A 24,525-nucleotide genomic window follows, 5' to 3' on the forward strand; every position below is an offset into this window, starting at 1 on the left:
TTAACCTTACCAGCTTTTAAAAAATCTAAATAATGAAGTAAAAGACACTGGTATTCACTTAATGGCACTATTATAAAATCCAAGAACTAACTATATCATAATACAGTTTACAGTTTATTTGCTTTTCCTCAAGCCTGTTTTTTATTTTGCATCTTAAATAATAAAGATTCAAATTTGTACTCATATAGTCAGCATGTTTTTTCCCTTAAAAAGTAAGCAAAATATAAATAAAGGGAAAGAAAATTATGTCACTTAACACTGATGGCAATATACTATTAAAAAATGAAGTAACTTTTCCACTCCTCAGTTAGTAGAGCAAAACACATTAATCCTCTGGATACTGATAAGGGAAAATAGATCCAGACAACATACCCGTTTCCTTAGATTGCAAGTAAGAGTGAGGTTCCTTGAGAATGAGTTTGCAAAAGCCGTATAAAAGTCCAGGACTTTGAGCAAGGCTTCCCGCTTGATGATGTGTAGGTCACAGTATGTCAGTGCCCGGACATTGGCACATGCATGAGCAAGGGTGGTTTCCTTCCAGAAGATGTCTCCAAATACATCACCTTTTCCTGGAAAACAATATAAGACACATAATTCAAGTATCTGCAATAGGTCTTAAAACAAGCATTATTGTTACTCAGTTTTATATATGGTATTGATATTCTAGCATAATTTAGAGATGAGGGTATAACAATGTACCCAATCAAATGGCCTGAATTCAGTTATTGATGGAAAACTGGAGTGGCATGAATAAATGGAATTCAACAGAGAAGTCAAAACTTCATTTTAACAAATAATTTCATTATCTTCTGCCACTTCAACTTTTTCTATTCTGACTGGCAGGAGCAAAAGTGACTTGTTAGTTTCAACCATTCCTCTGCTCCTTCTAGACATTAAAATGCAATATACAAGGATCTGCTATTCCGTCCTTTATAAATCTAGAACTGATTTGACGTATATTAAATATGCATTATTCAGTAACTAAGTATTGTGCCCCAAGAAGACTAAAACTTGCCATGACTTTGTTCCCCAAAGATGTTTGTCCCTCTCCACCTAGGCCAGACCTTACACCAGGCCTCAGGGCCCAGCCCAAGAGCTCCACATCCACAGTTCCAAAGCTTAAGGAGCTCAGTTGGATAAAACGTGGGATCCCAGATTTATTATTTCAGAAACAGTTCCACAAAGAGTGCAATAATACACACAAATGTTAGTGTCTTTTAAAAATTCTAAAAGTCACACAGAAATCACCTATTCACTTCAGAGTACCATCCACTGGTGGCCTGAACTCAACCATTCATCATTCCAAATCAAGAGTACTTAGTTGCCCAAACAAAGGAAATGAGGAAGAGTCCAAGGTTAAAGGTCCCCAAAAGCTTTTCTGCTGAGGCAGTTCCAAAAGAGCCCCGGACTTCTGAAGTGTAGTCTGCTGTGTTCTTTGTTCAATTTCTGCGGGAAAGGGAAAGTTTTAAAGTAGAAAAGACAGGGGGAATGTATCCAGGTGGGGAAAATCTTCCTAGAGGCACTCTGTTGATGATTTATTCTTTCTACACTCTTAACTAAGAGATGAGCAAATATCTACTCACATCATGCAGATTAAAATCAGAACATGAAAAAAAGAAGAAAAATATTTTATAACCCTTCAGGCCAGCCAAACCACCAGAGAGAAAAGATAGTATGTAACCAGAGAAGAGAAAGAGAAAGAGAGACAGAGACAGAGAGAGAAAGAGACAGAGAGGCTCAGTGAGTGAGATTACAGATTCTTTGTCCACCTATGCAGTTGGGAAGCTCTTAGAGAACCACACGTCTTGGGATTCAACCTTAAAAGGCACTCTAGGGTAGAAAGAGAAAACACACTGAGGAGACGGTTAAAACTACCATGTGCTAATGTGATCAGCATAAAATAACCATAATGGATGCTTAATTAACCTTAAGCAACTTATTTTTTTCTGGACCCTCCGCAAATTCCTTTTAGTTAGTGATACTAATGAACAATTCATTTAACTATCTGATAGCCACATATTTGTCCAAGGAAGGAGGATTAGTGACTTGGTACCCAAATAAAGTCTTTAGGGTTATACAGCATCATAATAACCTAACGGAGACTTTAGTTATAAAAATTTAAAAGAAAAACCCTACGTCCTCTCACATAGATGAATTTTAGAAATCTGTATATGGCATTCTCTTTGAACTACTAATTCCCATTATAGGTACTTATTCAAATTGCATAATCAGAAGTGCCAAATTTACTTCTAAAATTTCTCATTGAAGTGATATTTATACCAGCAAGACTTTGAAAATAACATAAATGTCAATGAATAAATAAATAAATAAATAAATTATAAAATATTATGCAGCAACTAAATATCACAGATTTTAAAAAGTGATATAGAGATATGATCATATTATGTAAAATAATAAAAGCAGGATATCAACCATACATAGAGGTTCATCTCATTTTATGTACCCTCCCTCCCCCAACACACATACGTACACACAAAGCATGGAAGTCAATTCATCAAAACGTTAGCTTGTCTCTGCACTATGGGACAATGGATGGGTTTTGTCTTACAATTTATGTGTACTATTTTGTAAGCAAAAGAGGTCAATAACTGTTATAGTCTCTGGTGTTACAAAATTAACAAGATTTTAAAGGACTGTTTTGATCTACCTCTTGTTACTTTTCCTCTATCATAATTGTTACTCTTCCCATATTGACTTTTTCTCTGAAGAGACAGAAAAAGAATTACATTTCTCTCTGATTCGTTTCCATGACCCTTTCTCAAATTATCAATTATAATGCAACCTCTCTGACCCATTTGTAAGTGCTCATTACTTTCATCTATTTGATTTCCATGTATGGTACACTTTAATAATAATCAATGCTTTTGAATTAGTAATTTTAATTCTGGGAATTGATCAAAAGATTAAAATCAACATACATACTGTTCACTGTAGAGTTATTAATCACAAATCCACATTTAAAAAAACAACTATATTTCCAATAACAATGGAAATTGCAAAAATATATGTAAAGTATCAATTCGTACAGAATTAAAACAAGTTTTGAAATAATATGCAAAAAAATGCTTACCTTATAATGTTAAACAAAAAAATAAAGATAGAAAAAAAAGCTGGAGGCATAACACTACCGGACTTCAAGCTATACTACAAAGCTATAATAACCAAAACAGTATGGTACTGGCATAAAAACAGACACACTGATCAAAGGAATAGAATACAGAAACCAGAAATCAACCCACACACTTACTGCCATCTGATCTTTGACAAAGGCACCAAGCCTATTCACTGGGGAAGGGACTGCCTCTTCAGCAAATGGTGCTGGGATAACTGGATATCCATATGCAGGAGAATGAAACTAGGAGTTTCAAGATGGCGGCGGCTGCGGCGGCTGGCGCGGAGTAGCTGAGGTGGAAAAGGTGGCCACTGGGCCTCAGGCAGCCGGGAAACTTGTGGACCTTCCTCTGGCCATCTCTTAAGGGAGGACTGCTGATGCTGGCCGGTCGTGGGGGCTCAACGCCACTTTGCCCCCGGCAGGAGAGGCTGCCTCATTTACAGGCAACAGCTTTGAAGTGTGGAGCAGGAAAAGAACTGATTCTTAGCTGCAAAACTGAGTCTTGAAACAGGGAACACGGCACCAGGGCTGCTGTGGATGCAGCCAGGATCCCGGAGGCTGGGGCCGCACTGAAGGCGGCCAGCTGCCCTATCCAGGATTCGAGGTTTCAGGCCGGCATTAAAGAAGACTCCTGGGAGCGCCCGAGCGGCGCCGCGACTGAACAGCCCGAGGCGGCAGCGCCGAGAACACGGAAGGCAACAAACCAGAGACAGAGCGAGCGCCCGACCTGGCACAGCACTGTGAGTGATCCCTGGCACAGCTCTGTTCGGGGGGGTGGATGCCCACGCGGCTCCCCGCCTGCACCACCAGGCCACTCACTGCCCCGGTGCTGCCTCCATTTTCCCAGGTGCGGGCAGCTCCGCCCTGCTCGGCCATCACTGAGCCCATTTGCTTGGCCTGGCGCGGGGCTTTCCGGACCCTGCGGCCGACCTCCTCTCCCACTCCCTCCATGGTTCTCTGGCAGGGCTGGGGGTGTGGGGCGTCCCGACCAGTTTTGGGAGGGCTAGGAAGTACGGGCGGGCCGACTGTCACTCCACCACACCCTGGACTCCGGCCCCGGTAAACTTCCTGTAACTGGGAGGCAGATACCATCTCTGTGACCACCAGTTTGGAAAAAAGCCTAACGAATTTCTGGTTGGGAATAGTGTGGTAGGAGAGTTCCCAGGTCCACTTGAACCTGCCGGAGAGCAGGCTGCAGGCGGGCACTAGACTAGGTTTATACCGGGGGGATACAAAGGTGAACAAGACCCGAGAAAGATCTACACAGTGCAACAAAGGCACCCAGAGAGACCGGTCGTCTGTGCCTAGCAGAAACCTGGTAGACTTCCTGGGCGAGGCGGTGCTGAGCAGGGTCTTGAAGGCCCAGCTGATAGACGAGGGGTGCAGAAGACACGCCCCAACCCAGCACAGTGTGCACAGAGGGGGGAGACGTGCGGCCAGGGAGGCGGAGACTCGACAGAAACCACACACCCGGTGTGGTTTCACACACATCCTCACTAAAATACTAGCAAACAGAATACAGCAACACATACGAAAAATTATTCATCACGATCAAGTGGGATTCATCCCAGGGATGCAAGGTTGGTTCAACATACGCAAATCAATAAATGTGATACACCATATTAATAAACTCAAACACAAGGACCATATGATCATCTCTATAGATGCTGAAAAAGCATTTGATAAAGTTCAGCACTCATTCACGACAAAGACCCTCTATAAGTTAGGTATAGAGGGAAAGTATCTCAACATAATTAAAGCCATATATGACAAACCCACTGCCAATATCATCCTGAATGGGGAAAAGCTGAAAGCTTTTCCTTTAAGAACAGGCACTAGACAAGGATGCCCACTCTCACCACTCCTATTCAACATAGTGTTGGAAGTACTAGCCAGAGCAATCAGAGAAGAGAAGGAAATAAAGGGCATCCAGATTGGAAAAGATGAAGTCAAACTGTCCCTGTTTGCAGATGACATGATCCTATATATCGAACAGCCTAAGACCTCTACAAAAAAACTGTTGGAATTGATAAATGATTTCAGCACAGTAGCAGGATACAAAATCAACACACAAAAATCAGTAGCATTTCTTTTCTCCAATAGTGAACATGCAGAAGGAGAAATCAAGAAAGCCTGCCCATTTACAATAGCCACCAAAAAAATAAAATACTTAGGAATTGAGTTAACCAAGGAGGTGAAAAATCTCTATAATGAGAACTACAAACCACTGCTGAGAGAAATTAGAGAGGATACAAGAAGATGGAAAGATATTCCATGCTCTTGGATTGGAAGAATCAACATAGTGAAAATGTCCATACTACCCAAAGTGATATACAAATTCAATGCAATCCCCATCAAAATTCCAAAGACATTTTTCTCAGAAATGGAAAAAACTATTCAGACATTTATATGGAACAATAAAAGACCACGAATAGCCAAAGCAATGCTCAGCAAAAAAAATAAAGCTGGAGGCATAACACTACCTGACTTTAAGCTATACTACAAAGCTATAATAACCAAAACAGTATGGTACTGGCATAAAAACAGACACACTGACCAATGGAATAGAATAGAGAATCCAGAAATCAACCCACACACTTACTGCCATCTGATCTTTGACAAAGGCACCAAGCCTATTCACTGGGGAAGGGACTGCCTCTTCAGCAAGTGGTGCTGGGATAACTGGATATCGATATGCAGGAGAATGAAACTAGATCCATACCTCTCACCGTATACTAAAATCAACTCAAAATGGATTAAGGATTTAAATATACACCCTGAGACAATAAAACTTCTTAAAGAAAGCATAGGGGAAACACTTCAGGAAATAGGACTGGGCACAGACTTCATGAATACGACCCCAAAAGCACGGGCAACCAAAGGAAAAATAAACAAATGGGATTATATCAAACTAAAAAGCTTCTGCACAGCAAAAGAAACAATTAAAAGAGTTAAAAGACAACCAACAGAGTGGGAGAAAATATTTGCAAAATATACATCTGACAAAGGATTAATATCCAGAATATATAAGGAACTCAAACAACTTTACAAGAAGAAAACAAGCAAACCAATTAAAAAATGGGCAAAAGAGCTAAGTAGGCATTTCTCTAAGGAAGATATACAAATGGCCAACAGACATATGAAAAAATGCTCAACATCACTCAGCATCCGGGAAATGCAAATCAAAACCACATTGAGATACCATCTAACCCCAGTTAGGATGGCTAAAATCCAAAAGACTGTGAACGATAAATGCTGGCGAGGCTGCGGAGAAAAAGGAACTCTCATACATTGTTGGTGGGACTGCAAAATGGTGCAGCCTCTATGGAAAATGGTATGGAGGTTCCTTAAACAATTGCAAATAGATCTACCATACGACCCAGCCATCCCACTGTTGGGAATATACCCAGAGGAATGGAAATCATCAAGTCGAAGGTATACCTGTTCCCCAATGTTCATCGCAGCACTCTTTACAATAGCCAAGAGTTGGAACCAGCCCAAATGCCCATCATCAGATGAGTGGATACGGAAAATGTGGTACATCTACACAATGGAATACTACTCAGCTATAAAAACGAATGAAATACTGCCATTTGCAACAACATGGATGGACCTCGAGAGAATTATATTAAGTGAAACAAGTCAGGCACAGAAAGAGAAATACCACATGTTCTCACTTATTGGTGGGAGCTAAAAATTAATATATAAATTCACACACACACATACACACATACACACACAAACCGGGGGGGGGGGGAGAAGATATAACAACCACAATCATTTGAAGTTGATACAACAAACAAACAGAAAGGACATGGTTGGGGGGGAGGGGGGGAGGGAGAAGGGAGGGAGGTTTTGGTGATGGGGAGCATTAATCAGCTACAATGTATATCGACAAAATAAAATTTAAAAAAAAAAAAAAAAAAGAATGAAACTAGACCCATACCTCTCACCATATACTAAAATCAACTCAAAATGGATTAAGGATTTAAATATACACCCTGAAACAATAAAACTTCTTAAAGAAAACATAGGGGAAACACTTCAGGAAATAGGACTGGACACAGACTTCATGAATACGACCCCAAAAGCACAGGCAACCAAAGGAAAAATAAACAAATGGGATTATAACAAACTAAAGAGCTTCTGCACAGCAAAAGAAACAATCAACAGAGTTAAAAGACAACCAACAGAGTGGGAGAAAATATTTGCAAAATATACATCTGACAAAGGATTAATATCCAGAATATATAAGGAACTCAAACAACTTTACAAGAAAAAAACAAGCAACCCAATTAAAAAATGGGCAAAAGAGCTAAGTAGGCATTTCTCTAAGGAAGATATACAAATGGCCAACAGACATATGAAAAAATGCTCAACATCACTCAGCATCCGGGAAATGCAAATCAAAACCACACTGAGATACCATCTAACCCCAGTTAGGATGGCTAAAATCCAAAAGACTGTGAACCATAAATGCTGGCGAGGTTGCAGAGAAAAAGGAACTCTCATACATTGTTAGTGGGACTGCAAAATGGTGCAGCCTCTATGGAAAATGGTATGGAGGTTCCTCAAACAATTGCAGATAGATCTACCATATGACCCAGCTATCCCACTGTTGGGAATATACCCAGAGGAATGGAAATCATCAAGTCGAAGGGATACCTGTTCCCCAATGTTCATTGCAGCACTCTTTACAATAGCCAAGAGTTGGAACCAGCCCAAATGTCCATCATCAGATGAGTGGATGTGGAAAATGTGGTATATCTACACAATGCAATACTACTCAGCTATAAAAACGAATGAAATACTGCCATTTGCAACAACATGGATGGACCTTGAGAGAATTATATTAAGTGAAACGAGTCAGGCACAGAAAGAGAAATACCACATGCTCTTACTTATTGGTAGGAGCTAAAAATTAATGTATAAATTCACACACACACACACACACAAAAAACCGGGGGGCGGGGGGAAGAAGATATAACAACCACAATTACTTGAAGTTGATACGACAAGCAAACAGAAAGGACATTGTTGCGGGGGAAGGAGGAGAGGGAGGCGGGAGGGAGGTTTTGGTAAGGGACAACAATAATCAACCACAATGTATATCGACAAAATAAAATTTTTAAAAAAATAAAGATAGAAAGAATAATATGATTATGGTTACAGCTATGACAAAGTATATAAAAATGAAACCAGAATAATTGTCAATTAAAATTTTTTTTCTTCTTAAAGAGAAATTATGTATAGAACCAAAGTATATTGTATTTTTAATTATATATTAATATAGATAGCATATTATGTTATTATTAATTTGTTAATTGACAATAAATTGAGCTAACAGCCAAAAGGGATATAAGACTAAAAGAAAATACATTTAAATAACAGCAACTGATTTCATGTGATAGGTTTATTGTGTTTCTTCTTTCTACTCTATATTTTCCAAATTTTTCTATAATAAATTTGAATAACTTTATTAAAAAATAACAAACTATTTTCACGAATGTTTTTCCTTACACTTTTTAATTAAACTGAATTCATAAAATACATATATATATGTAGAATAGTAAATAAATATTCATTAGTTAAGTGCATTGGCAATAGGAAAAAGATACTCAATATGTAAGTGTTATTTCCCCTTACAGATATAGACCATTTTTAATTGCAGAGGCATTAAAATATCTGTTATATATTTTATTTTATATAACTCATGAAATTAAAAGTCTTACCCTATTTTTACATAAAAATTTTTTTAATTGTTTATTGTTTTTGTGTCATGGAGAAATTAAAAAATCTATGATGTGGAAAGAATAGCAATAAACTAGAATATAAAATCATGATAAACTTTACCCCCTGCTCCTCCCTTAAAATAGTTTAGGGAAGCATAGCAAAATTAACAAATGTGGATAATTCTGCTCTCAACATCAGAATTCACTTTATATAATAAGCAGTACTAATTGTTTCATGACATAGAAGTTCCATTAGGATACACTATTTGCAAATTGGATATTAATCTAATTAACCATTTATAAAATGTATTTACTTTATCCAGCTTTCAATAATATCTAATAGGCACTCAATTCACAACAAACTTTCATGGTACTCCCAGGAAGATGGTCATTTTATAAGTTAATTAATTTACCAGATGCCACAAAGCTGGCTAATGTCTTTCTTCAAGGCATATTATGCACATTTACTCTAAGTAATTTGAAGAAATCACAGGTTGTGGAGATGTGGCATTGTGCATGGAATATCCAATAGACAAGCGCCCTTTTCTTCATTGCAAAAATTTTGCACACTTTCAGGGCTGGGAAATCCTGTTCATGTTCATGACTATAGAACATTTGGTGCTGGTTTTTAGGTCAGCTTCTGCTGGGTGCAAGTAATCTCAGCTATAAACATTTTTGAGCTTGAGAGAACTAACCTGCCCCCAAAGCTCTAAAATTAGTAGAAAATATTGCACTCAACATCAAAGTTGTTGTTTGGTCTATTTATATTTTCTCAGTTCTTTGCGTTAAGTTTTATGAGGCATTTCACTGCTAAACCACAGAAAACAAGATTGTAAAATAGAAATTAATGTTAAAGATTCATGGAATAGGAAACTAGAACATTTAAAGACAAAACAGAGACAGAGTTACAAAATAATTTAGAATACTCACTATGCTTGGTAAGCTTGGGGATTATGGTCCCCTATGTTGGTTTTACAGCCAGATTTTTCTTTTAAATATGAGACACATTATTTGGAGAGTTAATGACATGGATAAAATAAATGCATAAAAATTATCTCAGTTATTCATCACTAAGAATAGCTAACTAATATATACAATAGGTACTAAAAAAAAATCATTCAATTTTTACTTAGGTAGTTTCCTGTGAGTGTTTGTGGAGATGCAATAATGGTTTATTTGGTGATTCAACTACACAATGGACTTAATCCATGTATACACTTCTTTTTTTAAAATACATTTTATTGTGTATATTTGAGGTTTACAACATGATGCTATGGGATACTTACAGATTAAAAATATGGTTACTAAAGTAAAGTAAATTAACATATCTATCATCTCACATAGCTACTTTTGTGTGTGTGATAAGAACAGCTAAAGTCAATTTATTTAACAAAACTCCCTAATATAGTACAATTTTATTAACTATAGGCCTCATATTGTACATTAGATCTCTAGACTTGTTCATTCTACATATCTGCTAATTGTATCCTTTGACCTACATCTCCCCATTTCCTCCCACCCCACCCAACTCCCACCCCTGGTAACCACTGTTTTATTCTCTCTTTGTATATTCGGACTTTTTTTTTTTTTTTTTTTTTTGTGGATTTCACATATAAGTTAGGTCAGATAGTTAGTGTCTGGTTTGTTTCATTTAGCATAATGTCCTCCAGGTCCGTTCACATTGTGGCAAGTGGCAAGATCTTCTTTTTTGATAAGACTGAATAATATACCATTATATGTATATATACACACACATATAATGGAATATATTATATACAAACCATAATTTCTTTATCCATTTGTACATTAATGGACACCTATGTTGTTTTCATATCTTGGCTATTGTGAATATTGCTGCAACGAACATGGGAGAAGTGCACATATCTTTAAAAAGTGGTGATTTCATCACCTTTGCATATATACCCAAAAGAAAGATTACTGGGTCATATGGTAGTCCTATTTTTAATTTCTTTAGGAACCTCCATACCATTTTCCATAATGACTACACCAATCTACATTCTCACCAACAGTATACTAGTATTCCCTTTTCTCCACATCCTTGCCAACATTTGTTACCTCTTGTCTTTTTTAGAATAGCCATCCTAATGAGTGTGAGGTGATAACTCATAGTAGTTTTAATTTGCATTTCCCTGATAATTAGTGATGTCGAGAACCTTTTCATATATTTGGTCATTTTTATGTCTTCTTTGGAGAAATTTCTGTTCAAGTCCTTGGACAATTTTTTAATCAAGTTACTTGTTTTTCTGCCATTGAGTTGTAAGAGTTCTTTATAATTTTTGGATATTAACACCTTATTGGACATGTGGTTTGCAAATATTTTTTCCCAGTTCATAGGTTACCTTTTCATTTTGTTGACTATTTCCTTTGCTGTGCAGAAAGTTTGTAGTATAATATAGTCCCATTTACTTATTTTTGCTTTTGTAACCTGAACTTTTGGTGTGATGTCCAAAATAATCATCACCAAGGACAATGTCAAGAAGCTTTTTCCCTACATTCTCCTCTAGAAGTTTTATGGTTCCAGGTCTTACCTTTAGGTCTTTTATCCTTTCTTGACTTGATTTGTTAGTATACGGTAAGAAAAGGGTTCAGTTTCATTCTTTAACATGTGGAAATCCAGTTTTTCCAGCACCATGTATTGAAGAAACTATTATTTTCCCATTGTGTTGTCTTGATGCCCTTGACAAAAATTAGTTAATCATATATGTTTGGATTTATTTCTGGATTCTCAATTCTGCTCCACTGGTTTATGTGTCTGTTTTTATGCCGCTACCATATTGTTTTGATCATGATAGCCTGGTAATATAATTTTAAATCAGAAAATGTGATGTCTCCAACTTTTTCTTTCTCATTATTGCTTTGGCTATTCAGTTTTTTGTTTGTTTGTTTGTTTGATTGCTTTTTGTTTTTGTTTTGGTTTTTTTTGGGGGGGGGGTTGTGGTTCCATACAAATTATAGAAGTGTTTTCTCTATTCTCATAAAAATTCTATTGGAATTTTGTAGAGATTGTGTTGAATCTGTATATTCCTTTGGGTAGTATGGACATTTTAACAATATTAAATCTCCTGATTCATGAACACAGGATATCTTTCCATTTATTTCTGACTTCTTCAATTTATTTATCACTGTTTTATAGTTCTGAATGTGTGGATCTTTCACCTTCTTGGTTAAACTTATTTCTAAATATTTCATTTTCTGTAGGTTTTGTAAATGAGATTATTTTCCTGATTTCTTTTTCAGCCAGGTTATTATTTTTCTATAGAAATGCCACCAGTTTTTTTTGTTCATTTTGTATTCTGCAACTTTTTTAAATTTATTAGTTCTAACAGCTTTTTTTTAATATCTTGGGTTTTTACATATAGGATTACGCCATCTGCAAATAGAAATAATTTATTTCTTCCTTTTTAACTCAAATGCCTTTTATTTCTTTTTCTTGTCTGATTGCTCTTGCTAGTACATCCAGTACTATGTTGAATAGAAGTGGCAAGAGTGGGCATCCCCACCTTGTACTGTCTCTTGGTGTAAAAGCTTTTAACTGTTTCCTGTTGATTATGATTTCATCACCACTATAACTGTCTTACAGGTTATGCTTAAGGGAGTTCTTCAATTGGAAACAAAAGGATATATAATTACTCATGAAAACATATGGAAGTATAAAAGTCACTGGTAGAAGTACATACATAGTCAAATTCAGAATACCCCATTATTATATTGGTGGGTATAAGTTTTTCAAATCTCTAGTATAAAGATTAAAAGTCAATATGATTAAAAAAACTATAGTTACAATAAGTTGTTAAGGAACACACAATATAAAAATATTTAAATTGTGACAACAAAATATAAAGTGTTTGGTTCGGGGTAAAAGTCTAGAGTATTTGTATGCAACTGAAGTTAAGTTGTTATCAGTATAAAATAGTCCACTGTATCTTTAAGATGTTTTGTGTAAGTTCCATGATAACCACAAAGCAAAAAACCACAACAGATACACAAACAAGAAAGAGAAAATAACCAAAGCTTAGCACTACAGAAAATTACCAAGCCACAAAGGTAGAAAATAACAGAGGAAAAAAGTAACAAAGAATCTACAAAACCACCAGAAAACAAGTAACAAAATGGCAGGAGTAAGTTCTTACCTATCAATACTTACCTTAAATACAAATGGATTAAACTTTCTAATCAAAAGATATAGAGTGGCTGACTAGATTTAAAAAAAAAATCCAACTATATGCCGCCTATGAGAGATCCACCTTAGCTTTAAGGACACACTTCACTTCTGAAAGTGAAGAAGTGGAAGAAGACCTTCCATACAAATAGTAACCAAAAGAGAGCAGGGGTGGCTATATTTATGTCAGATAAAACAGACTAAGTCAAAAACTATCAAAAGAAACAGAGAAGGTCATCATTTAATGATAAACGGATTGGTTCATCAAGAGGACATAATCATTATAAATATATATGCACCCAACATTGGAGGACCTTAATATATAAAGCAAATACTAATGGACATAAAAGAGGAAACAGATAGCAATACAATAATAGTAGATGATTTTAATATTCCACTTTCATCAATGAATAGATTGACCAGACAGAAAATTAATAAGAAAATACTGGACTTGAACTGTATTCACTTTTATTAATCCACCCCTCACTTTAAGTGATCATTGTAGTTGGCTCATAAAATTTATTATAAATATATATGCACAAAATGTTCATTTACAAATAAACAAGACTATATGTTTTAAATCACATGATTTTAAATAAACTTTATTTAAATTGTGCAAGGTAGGAAAATAATATTTTAAATGAGAAAAACTGAAAGAACAAAAAAATGAGTATTAAAATGAAGAAATAATAAAGGTGTACTAGAATAGAATCTTATAAAACATTTAGAATGATGCCTGCCAATATTCAGTGATTAATGTCCAAAGTCATGCTGTTGCAAATTATAATGGATACAAAGTTGAAGATATTTTGAGATAAGCAAATAATAATTCTTATTGACTATAAAGAAAATAATGGATTTAGCTTTTAGATTTTTAGTTACACACACACAAAGAATAAGTCAAATAACTCTTACAAAGTAGAAGTAAAAAAAAAGAGAGAGAGAGAGAGTAGACTGGTATCAGTAAGAGGCTACCCTTAGTGAGGTGGAAGGAATGATGGTGAACAGGCTGTTAATCCTGAGTTTGGCACCATTAATATTAAGAGCAAATTGATTATATATAAAAATGCATACATGTGGCCTAAATCCAGAAAGTTAGTAGTACATTATAAAAAAGAAATCCAAGCAAAAGACTGAACTGAAAATTAGTTACATCTTGAAACTCTTCTAATTTTTTTAAGAAAGCATTTAGAGTTGAAGCCTACAATAATATTCATTTTATAACTAAATCTGATAACTTTTACAACTGTCAAGCAGGAGAAATAATGGCTTCTCTTTTCACTTTATTCAATTAATGCATCTGGCATCCTAACCCCAACCCTAACTCTAACCTTATGATCCAGTAATCTCACTTCTGGGCATATATCCAAAAGAATTGAAATTAGAATCTCTAAGAGATACCTGCACTCCCATGTTTATTGCAGCATTATTTAAGATAGCCAGATATGAAAACAACCCAATTGTCCATCAAAAGGAATGGATAAAGAAAATGTGGTATATACATGCAATGGAATTATTGGGAAAATAGAATAATTTAATCAGGCCCCCTCACCTGCCTGACTGGTTGGGGGTAGTAAGGCACATTCTTTGTAAGCGAATTGTGTGGGGGGGGGGGTGGAATTAGTGTGCATGTGTGGTGCCGCAATTTGGCTGGTGTCTGCCTCAGGTGTCTGTCACGCTGTGTGGCCATGCTCTCTGACCTATGGCTACCAATGACCTGTTTGCCAGTTACCTAGCTCATAGACCTGTGTGTGAGGGGTCTGGTGACCCAGCCTGGCATGTGAGGGGTCTGGTGACCCAGCCTGGCATGTGAGGGGTCTGGGGACCCAGCCTGGCATATGAGGGGTCTGGGGACCCAGCCTGGCATGTGAAGGATTTGTGACCCAGTCTGGACAACGGGCTTGAGGGGTCTGTGAGCTCCAGACCCAGCCCTAGCTGTCAATTGGCCCAGTCGGCAGGATTACTGGCAGGTAAAAGAGCTCGAAAATTGGCGTAGACCTGCGAACAGGTACAGAATCTGAAAGCCCTTGGAAAAAGGAGGAAATGTGGCTACTTTTGAATATGCTCTGCTCTATGGCCCCCTTCCTGTTGACTGGGATCTGGTTGCTGCTCACTGTACTGCAAGGCAGCATAGACCAGGCACTACAACAGAAAACCCCTTGGGAAGGAGAGGAAATGTGGCTGTCCTTGAGCATGTGATGCCCAGTAGCCACTCTTCTGCTGACAGGAGCCTGACTGCTGATTACTGTGCTGCAAACTGATTGAGATTTGCGGCAGAAAGCAGAGTTGTTGGAAGCGTGGATAAATGTCCTGGAGGATGACATGCAGAGACTGGCCACTCCTGCCTCTCACACCAGGGAAGACGACCAACCAAGTGGTGAGTTGGGGAAAACCATGCGCCTCCAGACACCACCTGTTGTACACGAGAAATTAAAGCACGAGCAGCCTATGGGACCAGACGGACAACTGGTGGGTGATCCACAGGTGACCCAGTTCACCACCTATGTCCCGTATACCCAGGTTGAACTGGTTGACTTGGAAAGACAGTTCAGGCAGACACATGGGGGGAACCTAGCTGCTCGGCTGTTACAGTTATGGGACCTAGGGTTGGATAGTGTGATGTGCTCTGGTAAGGAGACGGAGAAGTTGGCCTCCATTACGATACACCTGTCCCTGAGGCAGCGGCTGCAGAATAGCCACAGCTATGCACAAGGGCGAGGTAATCACTCCTTGGCAGACAAGGTGAATGCAGCTGCCTGAACGGTGTGGGCAAATGCTGAAGAACTGCCCAAGATTGTTAGTAAATGGCAGACATATGCTGAATTGGTCCAAATCATTTGGGAGCTGGGGATGCGGTGGTCCATGTTTAATCTGAACACTCGTGGCCTGGATGATAAAAATTTTACAGGCAGCATGAGAGACATAGTGCTGCAAAATGCCCCGTCAACGTCCTTTGGGTCACTGATGGCCATACTGTCCCCATACATTGGTCATCCTATACATGAGGTAATGACCATGATAGCCAGCTTGGATGAAGTAGAGGACAGAAGACAAGCAAAAGGGGTCCGAAACGTGGCTAAGACCAAACCCCCAAGATATGCTCGGGATCTTATCCCAAAGGGACCACGCCAGACTAAGCCATAAGCAGTTGTGGCTTGACTTGCTTGCAGCAGAGGTTGATAAAAAGAAAATTGACCTGCAGCAAAATGCAGTTCTGTTTGCCTTGTGACAGCAATTGCACCCTGAACAGCATTTCACCAAACATCCAGAAACAGGTAGCAAGGTACGCTCAGTGGATTTACAGGACTTTTTGGTTGCTCCCGAGGAGGAGGATGAACTATCCCATTCTGGTTACGGAACAGGCCAAGGTACTCATCTTTTGGGGGCAGGCAAGGACCAGAGGCCTCATGTCGAATTGGCAATATATTGGTCGAGGACAAATGTGCAGCATGTTTTGGCATTGGTGGATACAGGCGCAGAATGTAGCCTGACATATGGCAATCCAGATAAGTTTCCAGGGGCCACAGTTCATATAGATGGCTATGAAGGACTTACTATGGAAGTCAAAGCTGTGTCACTGCCATTGGGCATAGGAAGACTACCTCCTCGTGTATATACTGTATATATATACCCTGTAGCTGAATACACCTTGGATATGGATGTACTTTATGGTTTGCACCTGCAAACAACAGTTGGAGAGTTTCAGCTGTGAATATGGACAGTAAAGCCTGTGTTATGAAGATATGCTAAAATGACCCACAGGTGTTACCCAAGCCAAGACATGTAGTTAATGTAAAGCAGTATCGCCTACAAGGAGGATATGCAGAGTTAAATGCTACCATATTGGAATCAGACCTCAGAGAAAGTTGGCATTATTCATCCAGCTCAGAGCCCATTTAATGCTCCGGTACGGCCAGTGAAAAAGCCTGATGGTACATGGAGAATGACCATAGACTATCAAGAACTGAAAAAAGTAGTGCCTCCTTTGCATGCAGCCATGCCTTCAGTTCACGACTTGATGGATCAGCTGATGACTCAGCTGGAAACATATCATAATGTATTGGACCTTGCAAATGCTTTTTTCTCTATTCCAATCTCAGCTGATAGCCAAGATCAGTTCGACCCCACTGAGCCATCTGAGTTAGATGTACATATAACCCAGGAGTGGTTAGGATGGGGTTTCTGGCAGAGACAAGACCGATTCCGCACATGTGAAGGATTCTGGTCTCAGCTCTGGAAGGGTGCAGATGTGCATTATACCCTAACAGAAAAGCAGTTAGCAGCTGTGTGTTCTGCCCTGATAGCCACTGAAGCTATCACAGGAACTGCCAAAGTGCCCAGTAAGGATGACATACCCCATAACAAGTTGGTTGTGCACGTGGGCCACCAACCCTAAAATGGGTGTAGCTCAGACTCCCACTTTGTCTAAATGGGGAGCATATACAGAACAAAAGAGCACTGTGTCGAGTCCTCTGTCTAAAGAGTTGCAAACTGTGCTAGGCCCAGTAGAGGTCATGGAGGAAACTTTGACACAACTGTTACTCACGGAGGTGGAGGCTACACCCTTCCGTGAGGGACAGGGACCTATCACAGAGCAAGCTTGGTAAAGAGAGCAAGATGGCTCTAGCATGGGACCTTCAGCATCATGGACAGCTGTTGCTGTCCAGCCCTTAACAGACACCATGTGGTATGAAAGTGGCACAGGGCAAAGCAGTCAATGGGCTGAATTGAGAGAGCAGTATGGACGGTGATAAAAAATGATCCTGGGCCATTAACCATCTGTACTGACAGCTGGGCTGTGTACAGTTTAGCCCTTTGGATCTCTACTTGAAAATATCAGCGGTGGATGGCAGGCCACTGACCCCTGTGGGGATAAGCCATGTGGCAAGAGTTATGGGAATTGGGACATGAGAAAGAAGTAACTCTTTTTCATGTTACAGGACACTTCCCCCTGGCCAGTCCGGGAAATGATGAAGCTTATGCCTTGGCTAAGGTAAGATGGCTAGAGAGAGCCTCGGGTACTGATGTAGACCAGTGGTTACTTTGACAAATGCAGCATGCTGGCAGCAAAACCATGTGGATGGCAGCTCAAAGATGGACCTTGCCTATAAAATAGGAAGATGTAGTGAATGCCTGTTGTGCTTGTCCAGTATGTACTCAAGAGAGTCCACACCCCTGGCAGGTGCCCCATGCAGATGGGCAAATAACTCGAGGAAGGGTGCCCCTGACTCGATGGCAAGTGGACTTTGTTGGACCACTGCCAAGGTCAGAGAATTTCAGATACATCTTCACTGCTGTTGATATGGCTACTGGTCTTCTGTTTGTATGGCTTCGTAAGGCCCCAGACCAGGTAAACACTGCGAAGGCACTGAATAGCCTTACAGATATGTACGGTCGGCCTGTAGTTATAGAGAGTGACAGTGGAACCCACTTTACTGGACATGGCGTTCAGAGGTGGGCCTCCCAGTTGTCCAGTCAGTGGGAGTTACATGTGCCACATCATCCCCAGGCAGTGGGAATGATTGAACGGTACAATGGCCTTTTAAAAAAGGGACTAAGGCTATCTGCCCAACCCCCATCCCTGAAGGGGTGAACACAACAATTATGGCCGACAGTCAGAATTCTAAATGAGAGACCCCGCAAGGGCAGACCCTCTCCAGTGGAAGCTCTGTTGCATAGGGCTGCAGCACCTATACAGCTGCAAATCACTAGTAAAGGTAAGCTTTTGAAGCCAGGATATGGCAAGAATGGACATATCCTCTTACCAGCCCCAACCTGTTTACAAGTGGGACAGACAGTACAATGGGAATGGCCTTGGAAAAAAAAAAAAACCCATATACACTGGGTAGGTTTAATAGGGCCGTGGGGAAAAGGATTAGAGGAAGACTTGCAAGTTTCACCTTGGGTGACAAGTACCTGGCCTCCTCCAGTAAAGGTAACATGGCCTGGAACAGCTAAGTGCTCTATTCCAAAGAGCACATTTGTATTATCATTATGGACAATGACAAGTTCCCCTATACTGTTACATGTAGAACTACAGATCCAACAGTGTTAGCAGACAGAGTATGGTATCATAAGCCAGGTGAGATACCCATTCCTGCAACCATCCATTCTCAGGATGGCAAACTGGCATGCATCTTACCAGAAGGGCGAGAACTCCCTCTATTGGTACCAATAACTCTTCTGTCTTTTCATCCATAGTGTTCTGGCTACAGGCACTGCACCAGAGTCAACTGGGTACATATATACGTTGGTGTGATCATCTACTGAATATGCATTGAACTGCCCATCAGTATGACTGCAGGATTAGCATGGAGGATCAATGGTGACAACTAACTGGACATATGCGGCTAAGAGTTAAAAGGACAGAACTACAAGTCTTAAAGCATATTGAAGGGACAATAGGTTATGTAAATGTAAGGGTCATTTATCCTCGCTAAGGGAACATCGTGAAAGATTCTGAATGCATAGATTGTACGGCGAGGGACCCGGAAGGAGTGGATTGTTGGGAAAACAGAATAATTTAATCAGGCCCCCTCGCCTGCCCATCCGGTTAGGAGTGGTGTAGTGCATTCTTTGTATGCAAATTGTGTGTGTGTGTGTGTGTGTGTGTGTGCAGTGCACATCTGCTGCGCTGCAGTTCGGCTGGTGTCTGCCTCAGGCATCCGCCATGCCGCATGGCCATGCTCCCCGACCTACAGCTTCCAAGGACCTGTTTGCCAGTTACCTAGCTCACAGACCTGTGTGTGAGGGGTCTGGGGACCCAGTCTGGTGAGTGAAGGGTTTGTGACCCAGTCTGGACAATGGGCTTCAGGGGTCTGTCTGTGAGCTCCAGACCCAGCCCTAGCTCAACAATTGGCCCAATCGGCAGGATTATTGGCAGGTAAAAGAGTTTGACAGGAATATTACTCAGCCTTTAAAAAGAAGGAAATCCTGGCATTTGTGACAACATACATGAACCTGGAGGGCATTACACTAAGTGAAATAAGCCAGTCACAGAAGTATAAATACTGCATGATTCCACTTACATGATATATCTATACTAGTCAAACTCATAGAAGCAGAGAATACAAAAGTGGTTTCCAGAGGTTGTGGGGGAAGGATGGAGACTTGTTGTTCAATGGGTATAAAGTTTCAGTTATGCTAGACAAATTTCTAGATATCTGCTGTACTACATATACAATAGTTAACAATACGGTACTATGAATTTCAAAATTTGTTAGGAAAGTAGATCTCATATTAAGAGTCCTTACAACAAAAAAAATTTTAAAAGGACCCAAGAAAATTTGGGGAGGTGTTGGATATGTCTATTACCTTGATTGTGGTGATGGTTAATTGGTGTTTGTATATGTTAAAACTTATCAAATTGTACACGTTAAACATGTGCAGGTCTTTGTATATTAAGTACACTTCAATAAAGCTTTTTAAAAACAGCTGAAATGTGCTTTGTGCTATTTTGGGAGGGAGCAGGCTGAGAGATGCAGAAAATACAAAGCTGGTTCTCAAGAAGACTTTAACTTTGTTTATAAGAGAGGCATGCAAAATAATAATAATAGTAATAATAATAATAAACAAGTGTTTACAGTATCAGGATAGGCAAAGCACACAAGAAAAAAATGTTTTGTTTTGTTTTTTAATTTAAGGGCATTAAGAAAAGACCTTACAAAGAAAGTAGTGTTTAATTGTAGCTGATCCTTCAAGGTGTAGGTGGGTATAACAAAGCTAGGAAAATGCAGGTAAAGCTTTATGGGAGTGGATGTAATGACCTTAGAAAACAAAAGAGCTATGCAAAAAGCAGGCCAAGCAGCCCCATCCTTTCCAGAGAATATCAACACTTAAGGAAAAGGCAGAGAAGTCAGCATAAAGACTGACACAATCACAAGGCCAGAGCTGAGAAATAGACGCCACCTCTTCATGGAAGGAACTACAGTGATCTGTGGCCTTTTCTGCAATCTTGGAGAATTCTTGCAATCTTCATTTCCACTTTAATACCTACTAACTCAGTGGGCTCTGAACTTTTTCATAACCCATATGGAAGATGTAGGCAGAACTTAATATCTCCATTTTGTATTCTGAGAACTCATGAGATTCACACTCTAGACCCAGTCTCCCCAGTCCTAAACACCTCCCTGTGATAAACTAGTCTCTTGGAGGAGGATGCAGTTCTAGATACTCAGTAGCTGATTTCACCAGTTCATACTTAATGAAGTTTCTTGGCTTATGTTTGGTGAAGGATTTTTACAATATATACTGTCATGTACTTAACTCTCAGCAGTGTCATTTGAGAATTTTTTTTAACAAAAAGAAACAAATTGGTAAAGGTAATATAGGCACTGTATTTTGTTAAGATTTAACCAAATAGCTGTATAATGTCAAAAATCTGTTTAAAAATTCCTGTTAATCAAATCATCATTTTTTGTAATTTGATGGTTAAGAGCATACAGTCAGACAAGTCCTGCACCCACCACTTACTTATGAGCTGTGACCTGGGGAGAATCACCTGATATTACAGAGTCTGTTTCTTCACCTGAAGACTACAATAGATGAGTACATCTTAGATGACTATGATAATACATTCTTCTCAGGGTTAGTGAAATGATTTGATGTAATAATGCGTATGAAATAAAAAGCACTCAGTAAATAATTATTAGTATTTTAAATCAGACTTTCAAAAAGGCATAAGTATATTCTTCAAAAAAAAATTAAAAGTTTTAATGAGAAATATTAAAATCAAAATATATCTATGGACTTTACATTTTACTTAAGTATGGGAAAGCACATTTAGTAACTAGAAATATGATTTCTCTTTCTTTCAGCTCCTTTTAATTCTTAAATGTTATTCTCTAATAAAATTAATTCCAATTTGTGGAACCATGCATTTTAGTTGATGGGCAAAAGCAAATTCCACTTTTTATTCAGTGGATGTAATTTCAAGCTTTTCTACCAAGGTCACTGACCAGGGTATAAGTCAGATGCTTTCTCAATACCAGGGGTCTCTGAAGGAGAACAAGAAAGGAGTGACTTACTGAAGTGTTATGAGTGGTCTGAAACACTTAGCATACTTTAACTCATCTTATTTTCTTTGTTTAAAGTGCCCAGTTAATAGTAGGAAAATGTTTCCTCCACCCAGAATAGATCTAAACTAAATCTACAGGCTTTGGGGAAATGCATTTTACTATAAGCTTCTAGCCAAAAATGAAACACAGTGTAGTCAGTATCTCAAGATAAAACATGGAGGATATGGCAATTGTGTCAACAAAATACCACATTTTGTATGGGTAACTAGAACTGAAACAACTGTGAAAACAGTTTAATGGCAAAGTAAAGTACTAGTTAATTTGGCTCACTGAACAAACCTTTACTGAGAACCTATTTAAAGGGTCCTATCCCAGATGACAAAGAGACAAAAATGAGCAAGACATCTCAAGTACTCATAGTGCAGTGGGAGGAAAACAGGTAAAAGATTAAAAAAAAAAAAAAAAAAAAAAGGAGGTACTAAGAACTCTGCACAGGGAGGCAGAGTGGAAAACCAGAATAGAGGTACTTAACCCAGACTAGGACAATAAGAGAAAAGATAAAAGAAGATGAGGAAGCAAGAGACAGACAAATAAACAGGAGAGAAAAAGGATTCTAAACAAGGTAGCAGTGTATGCAAATCTTGCCAGTAAGGGAGAACTCAGTGCAACTCAGGTAACTTTCTGTAATTCAGTATGGTAAGAACAGGGTAGGGATACGGAATGGCACAAGTCAGGTGGGAAAGGAGGGCAGAGAGACCAGGACCTAAATGGGCTCACATGCCATGCTAGGAGTTTCATTTCATTCTCAAAGTGCTATAAAGCCAAGTCTCTTAACAAGGAGACTGACATGATGTTCTATCGAAGTTACATCTTGTGGTGGCAGCATGACACAGAATAGGAGGTTGAAGCTGATGACAGATTGTGGGCAGACAGGTGCTTTACATGGTAGTCATGGCCCAGGACCAAAATTTTTAAGAGCAGTGGTGGTGGCAAAGGATATCAAGGATAGAGTGACGAGATACTAAGGAGATACAACAAATAAGACTTAGCTTTGAAGGGAAGTGGAGAGAGGGTTTGAGGTTGAGCCTAAACTACCAGGATTGCAAAGACTCGAATTTTATCAAAAAATCTACAGGCTGAGGAACTGTAAAAGGGTATAATTATAACTATAGATAAATGATGTTATAATTGCTGCTTAGAATGTTTAAAACAAGACAAGCATGCATTTTTTAAAGAAGCAAATAACTGGTTTGCCCTTTACAAAAATGTCTGAATTAACTAAGCTCATCATCCTGATATACGGAGTAGACCTACATCTTTCACAGTTCAGCATCTAAAAACACAGAAATGTGGACACAAAAGAAAATAATTTTCTGGAACTTGGGAAAACCCCTTTTTAGGATTTAAAGTGTGAAACAGCTGATTTCTAATAGCAACTATACAGGAAGAAATCTTCATTACAGCATATGTCACATTTTCACAGATTCTCAAAATAGCAAAATATTATTCATTCACATCTCAGACTTTTTCTTTCTGGAATAAAAATAAAAAGTAGATTATAAATTTTGAGAACTGTAATTTATAACTTATCTGATAATGCACAAATGTTTACAAGAGATGGATTTTAAATAACTGATTCTAATTAAAATGGAATCGTAACTGAAATGCTAAAAGCTTTCTTATATTATCGAATTTAATTAATTATATTTTTTCTTTTCTCACTGACTCCCTCTTTCTCCAAACCCATAACAACATTTAGCCCCTCCATCCAAACCCTACATAAACAAGCACGGTTCTCTCAGGAATCTGAAGTTACAATTAAAAGATTTAGATAGAGATTGTCTTAGTTTAATAACGCTAACCCTGTGATTCTAATAATCAATAAGCACAGAATAGAAAAGACAAAATGTGAATGCAACAAAACCAGTGTCTTAGGAGCATTATCTATTGTTAGTGGGGAAATGCCATTTTTATAGTTTCTGAAAGATACTACTTGTCAAGACATCTAGAAGTCCTGGCTATTTAGCTGTACAAGCAAATCAGTTCACATTAAGTAATTATAGAGTAAGAACTAAAAAGTAAGAAGACATTAAAGAATATAAAATATTATGTATGCATCATGAACTTAATTTAAAATTCTTTGTTTCATAAAAAGTAGGGAGGTCAAAAAAAAGACGGAGGTGTAAGAACTGAAAGAACTTCAAATTGGAAAAAGACATGAACTGCAATTATATTCATATGCCCTATTTAGAAAAACATCTTGAAGCCATTCTCCAGTATTAAAAAAGAGGTATTTGTTGACTAAATTTTTTCTTTCCATTAATTAGTTATGCTTCAGAACTTACTCATTAAGCCTCTTAGCACTTTTGACAAACCAGAGAATTATGTACCTACCAAGAGACTGTTCAGAGGCAAGCATCCAAAAGACTAAAACTGCACCTATTTTTGGATTCAGAGATTCTA

At 38.5% G+C, this 24,525-nt stretch overlaps 1 protein-coding gene across 1 annotated transcript in view; it reads right to left on the reverse strand.

Annotated features, from left to right (window-relative positions):
• Positions 1-24,525, reverse strand: part of KCNH5 (potassium voltage-gated channel subfamily H member 5) — a 318,849-nt gene that overhangs the window by 46,573 nt on the left and 247,751 nt on the right. The window contains exon 10 of the mRNA XM_063091599.1: positions 373-569. Coding sequence (XP_062947669.1) covers positions 373-569 — 197 coding nt within the window. The remainder of the gene's footprint in view (positions 1-372; positions 570-24,525) is intronic.

Source organism: Cynocephalus volans, chromosome 3 (genome assembly GCF_027409185.1).
Source record: "Cynocephalus volans isolate mCynVol1 chromosome 3, mCynVol1.pri, whole genome shotgun sequence".
NCBI classification, from domain to species: domain Eukaryota; kingdom Metazoa; phylum Chordata; class Mammalia; order Dermoptera; family Cynocephalidae; genus Cynocephalus; species Cynocephalus volans.